Raw genomic sequence first — 4,980 nt, 5'->3', positions numbered from 1 at the left:
AAAAACTCTGCCTCCTCTTTCCTTCTAGAAAGAAATCTTTTCTTTCCTGAGTGCAGCAACAGATTCTCTTTCCTTGCCTTTCTTGAGTCCTGAAATATTTCCGCGCTAAATTTCCTTTTTCGACTTTTCTTTTCCGCGTGAATTTCCTTTTCCCACGTCCGCCCTTCCAATTTTGCTACTGGGCTGCTCTCTCCGCCGCTCGAACACCTCTGTCTTTCGCACCTGTTCGCGATTCGTAGAGGAAGTAGATCTGGCCTAGCTCCTTCGCCGGACTCTTCTGCGTGGCAGTACTTTCACAAAGCTTTGCACCTGTGGCAACGGTCGCAAACTGAACCTTCACCTAGGCCACAAATCCTTCACCCAAACTCCTCTCCTCTGCGTCTCCAAACTGCACAGCAAACGTTGCACGAATCTCTCTCGCCTGTCGCGGAAGAAAACGCCGAACTGCGATTCTCTGTGTCAAACCGCCGAAAACCTTCTCTTCGTCGCGCAAACTTACTTTGCAGAATCCATCGCAGAAGAAGCTCAAAAAACCGCACCTTTGCCGAAGAAGCCCTCGTCTTCCTTCTAATCCATCGCAGAAGAAGCCTTCCAAAATCTTTTTTCTCCCTACGTCGAATTTTTTCTTCTTCCCTGCCCTAGAACCTCTCTCTGATACAACTTTTTGAGAAATTAGGACGAAGAAAAATAAGAATCGACACAAATCCAGAAGAGCGCCTAGAGATTTACGAGGTTCGGCAAAGATGCCTACGTCCTCGGGAGCAAAGTGGCGACTTTCTTTTCAATATTCAGAAAAGAGTGTAGAATATAAGATTCAGAATCTCAGAATCGCTCATAGGGTTACAAACAGGAGATATATATAACCCTATAGTACAATATATAATTACTTAAATTACCCATGTACCAAACCGCGAGGTATTTTCCCCGCACTCCCAACCCACATAATGAAACTACCCCGATTGGACAGATCTTCCGCTCCACTCCGCTCGTGGGCTCTGCTCCGCTCCCGCATCTGCCTCATTTATAGTATATGAGTCATACCTAACATTATTATATAAATAGTATATATAGTTTTCTTATTTTGAGCTAAAACGAGTCGATTATAATCGAACAAAGGGTTCTTATTCGACTGCTTTATAATTTGAGCTTAAAATTTTTTTTTGTGTTTGGCTTGCTTGCTCAACAAAAGATTCGAACACGAGCCGAAATCGAGTTGTTCGCGAACGGCGAGTTTTTTGCCAACCCTAATTACCACCTCCTTGACCCTTTCCTGAATTTTTTCTTCTTCCCTGCCCTAGAACCTCTCTCAGATACAACTTTTTGAGAAATTGGGGCGAAAAAAAATAAGAATTGACACAAATCCATCGATTCACTCTGTATCCATCTTTTTTTCTCTATCACCGCTAGAGGTGTGCACTATTCAGTTATTACAAAAAAACTGAATTGAATTAAACTATTTTAGGTGAATTGATTCGTTCTTTTAAATATAGTGATTCTGATATTAGTTCAAATTATTATTATTTTTTTTTTGGTCATTTGATGGATTAATGATTCAAAATATTTGATCATTTGATGGATTAATGATTCAAAATATTTGATCATTTGATGGATTAATGATTCAAAATATTTGATCATTTGATGGATTAATGATTCAAAATATTTGATAAAGTAAAAAACTGAATTAAAGCATATAATTTTCTCTATGTTTTTGTAAGTATAAAACGTTTAAACAAAACAAATGAATAAATTGTAATTATATGATTTTCTTTATTTTTAATGCTTATCAATTATGCAATAAAAATTGCATATTTATATAAAGTTCACATTTAATTATGCACTGCAATTAACTTTAGATTATCTGAAGTTGAACCAAAACAATCTAACCAATTTATCGGTTGGTTCAGTTCTCTGGACATCCAAATTCAATTGGTTTTATAATTTGCCGTCCAAATCATCCAACCCAACTGAATTCACACTTTTACTTACCACTTCTGACCAATCTTCTTGGTTTCTATCTCCCCCTTCCTCGCTCACTTCCCCTCTCTTTCTCTCTCTCTCTCTGTACATACATGCATGCGTACATATAGATAGATAAGATAGACAGGTCGGTAGGTAGGTAGTTTTGTGCAGTATTTTGAGATGGAGGGTGTGAGCGTAAAGGGGAAATTTACGTTAGAGGAGGGATGAGAAGAGAGAGAGAGAGTTTGTGGGAGATGAGATCTCTAGAGGGCATAGTTAGGTTTAGATTTGAGGATTTTCGTGCTTATTTTTTTCTAAGGTGAAAATGATATAACTGGGGCAGCCGTTGGTTTAAAGAAACTTCTTTATTGGTTGGTATTTTAGATTGTTTGCAGGCCATTGGTTTTCTTGTTTTTTAAAAATTTTTGTGGTGAAAACTTGCTGATTATGACCAGATCTGCTATTGCTTTCTTGGTTTTTTTAGATAATGATAATATTAATTATTGCGTATTGACTTTTTTTCTCAATTTTTTGCAGCTCAATTATGTTGATTTTACATCGTGCGATAAATTTTCCATTTTTTCTGGTCCAACACCCAAGGCAACATACGTCTTCTTTCAAGATAATTCTGATGTTACGAACTTGTCAGCATGGATTGTGTTGTGAAACTGATGGAGATTGAATGATTTTAGATGTGGTCTAGGCATTTCGAATTAGTTTTGAACAACATTGTGTCCATAATATGTCATTTTAGTCGTGTTTGATAGCATTGGTGCTGTTCTTTTCATTAAACAAATAACATTTGAGGGGTTTTGATTAAGACCAAAATGTTTAAAATTTTTCTTATGTGACTCTGCATTCATTATTTTTCTTTAACTTTGTGTTTGACCGTATTGTGTCGCAGAGCTTGTATTTGGGCTAACATGATTAATGAGTTTTAAATGTAAATACTTCAGGTTTAGAATTACTAGGAATCAATGGCAATGAAATAATTTTCTCCTCTGAAATTTTTGTCTTCTCCCTTTATCAATCTCACATTATTAGAGTTATTTGCACTCTCAAATTGCATTTATCCAGGACATATGATGATATTATACTACCCCAAATAACCTATATTAAAACTCGAGCCACATCATTTTTTGATTAAGTGAACCCATAACAATACTTTCCAGCAAAAGTATGGCACATCTTTATTTGTTCACCAAGGAAATCTACAAATCTCCCCCAAATCCATTTAGTATGGTTTTTTTTTTTTTTTGGGCGACGAGCTGATTGTGTGTGTTTGTATGTAGGTGGGGGGTTTCAATTATCAATTTTTCATGACACTGAAAGCTCGTTTCTTATTTGCATATTTTTTGAATATGTGCAACAGGTTACTACATGGCTGGACATTGAGAAAAAACTGATGCCTCGTGGTCGTATTATGGTCAATTGTGGTGGTGTGCATGCTGAAATAACCGATAGCGGATATATAAAAGTAAATGGAAATATTTCATCAAAAGGATCCTGGGTGCAGAATTCTACAATCAGAGCCATGTGCAGAGCATTTCCCAGCAAGGTGCAAGCAATACATCATCCCCATTTTTTCCAAGTATTGATTCCCATGCTCACACGGGTATGCATCGAAAGCTGCACACAGCGAACTAAATGGTTTGCTTGTTATAGTTTTGAGGCATGATATGTTTTATTTTTTGAATTATATATTTGTACTCCATTGCTGGAATTGTTTATTGATATTTGATACAGTTAAGCTGGAAAAGATTGGAGGGCAAAGACAGTGAAAACTATCTTGCTCTTTCCGGGCCTGTGCCTGATTTGGATGCTTGGTCGGCAGCCTTGTCACATCCATTGGACATGAATGTTAAAGACTGGAGGCCTTGCAAGCTCGCAGCATAAGTCTATTATTTCCAGTTTTCGCTCAATCTTTATTGATCTCCTTGCAAAGCATGGTGCCTACATATGTTGTCTTTTTTTGGGTAAGAATTTATCCTGATTCAGAAATATATTTTGTTGAATTATATAGTAGAAAAAACAATTTCTTTTTAAATTAAATTCTTAAAAATGAAATATTCTGAAAGAATACTGGATTATAGCGTTTGGAGAGTGCAGATACTTGCAAAGATGAACTCGGTTTGCTGCAGTAAGGAATCTTTTGGGGTTCTCTGACTGAAGCTTATTCAAGTGGTTGGTGAGTGACGTAAATCTCGAAGCATGCTTGAATCGAAAGATAGAAATTGATGGTTTACACTTTACATGAGTTCTAATTAGTGTAGTTTTTTTCTTTAGCTTGTTTTTGTGTAAAGTATGTCTATGATGCCGGCTCCTATATGAACAGAATATCCTCTCTAGTATCACAGCTGATAAACTGCCATAGTTTTCGGTTGTTTTCCCTAATTGAATACCAGTAGCAACCTTTTATTATTGCTTCTACTTTCTATTGATTACCTTCCTTGTCTGTTTACCATCTACCTGCCTTCAATTCTCTATTTCAGTTTTTCAGTTTTTCTTAATTTGTTGGGTTTTTTATGGGTTATAGCTAGAACTCCTAAGACTTGTAAATTAATGGACATTGAATATTGAAATAAAATTATAATTTACTTCTTTTTGTAAATGTGTTTGTTAAATGTGTATTCTTTGACTGCTTCACAAAATCATAGGTGTGGATGAATACTTTTAAAAGACTGCTTGCATTCCAGTATGGTGCGGTGATGCCTGATTCATTCCTTTGGAGTGATTTCTATCTTTACTGTTCTTTTTGCGGCTGTTTAGCCATCGATTATATGTGAATGATTGAGATTATTTTCAATATATATGTTTTTTTTTTTAACCTGAACTTATTTAGTTGCTGAATTTCTATCTTTACTGTTCTTTTTACGGCTGTTTAGCCATCAATTATATGTGAATGATTGAGATTATTTTCAATATATATGTTTTTTTTTTAACCTGAACTTATTTAGTTGCTGAATTTCTATCTTTACTGTTCTTTTTACGGCTGTTTAGCCATCAATTATTTGTGATTAA

The 4,980-nt window shown here is 35.7% G+C and overlaps 1 protein-coding gene across 2 annotated transcripts in view; it reads left to right on the top strand.

Moving 5' to 3' along the window:
- Window positions 1–4,462, top strand: part of LOC110023899 (probable polyamine aminopropyl transferase) — a 63,102-nt gene extending 58,640 nt beyond the window's left edge. The window contains exons 7-9 of one of the 2 annotated variants that reach the window (XM_020723542.1): window positions 3,332–3,517; window positions 3,706–3,935; window positions 4,069–4,462. In XM_020723542.1, the coding sequence (XP_020579201.1) occupies window positions 3,332–3,517; window positions 3,706–3,855 (336 nt within the window). In that variant the 3' untranslated portion in view covers window positions 3,856–3,935; window positions 4,069–4,462. Of the gene's footprint in view, window positions 1–3,331; window positions 3,518–3,705; window positions 3,936–4,052 lie in introns of both variants that reach the window. The other variant, XM_020723541.1, reaches the window with a different exon arrangement.
- The last annotated feature ends 518 nt before the right edge of the window (window positions 4,463–4,980 follow it).

Source organism: Phalaenopsis equestris, unplaced genomic scaffold (genome assembly GCF_001263595.1).
Source record: "Phalaenopsis equestris unplaced genomic scaffold, ASM126359v1 Scaffold000235, whole genome shotgun sequence".
NCBI lineage: Eukaryota > Viridiplantae > Streptophyta > Magnoliopsida > Asparagales > Orchidaceae > Phalaenopsis > Phalaenopsis equestris.
The sequence above is the reverse complement of the archived record's forward strand: the minus strand, read 5'-3'. Positions and strand labels throughout refer to the sequence as shown.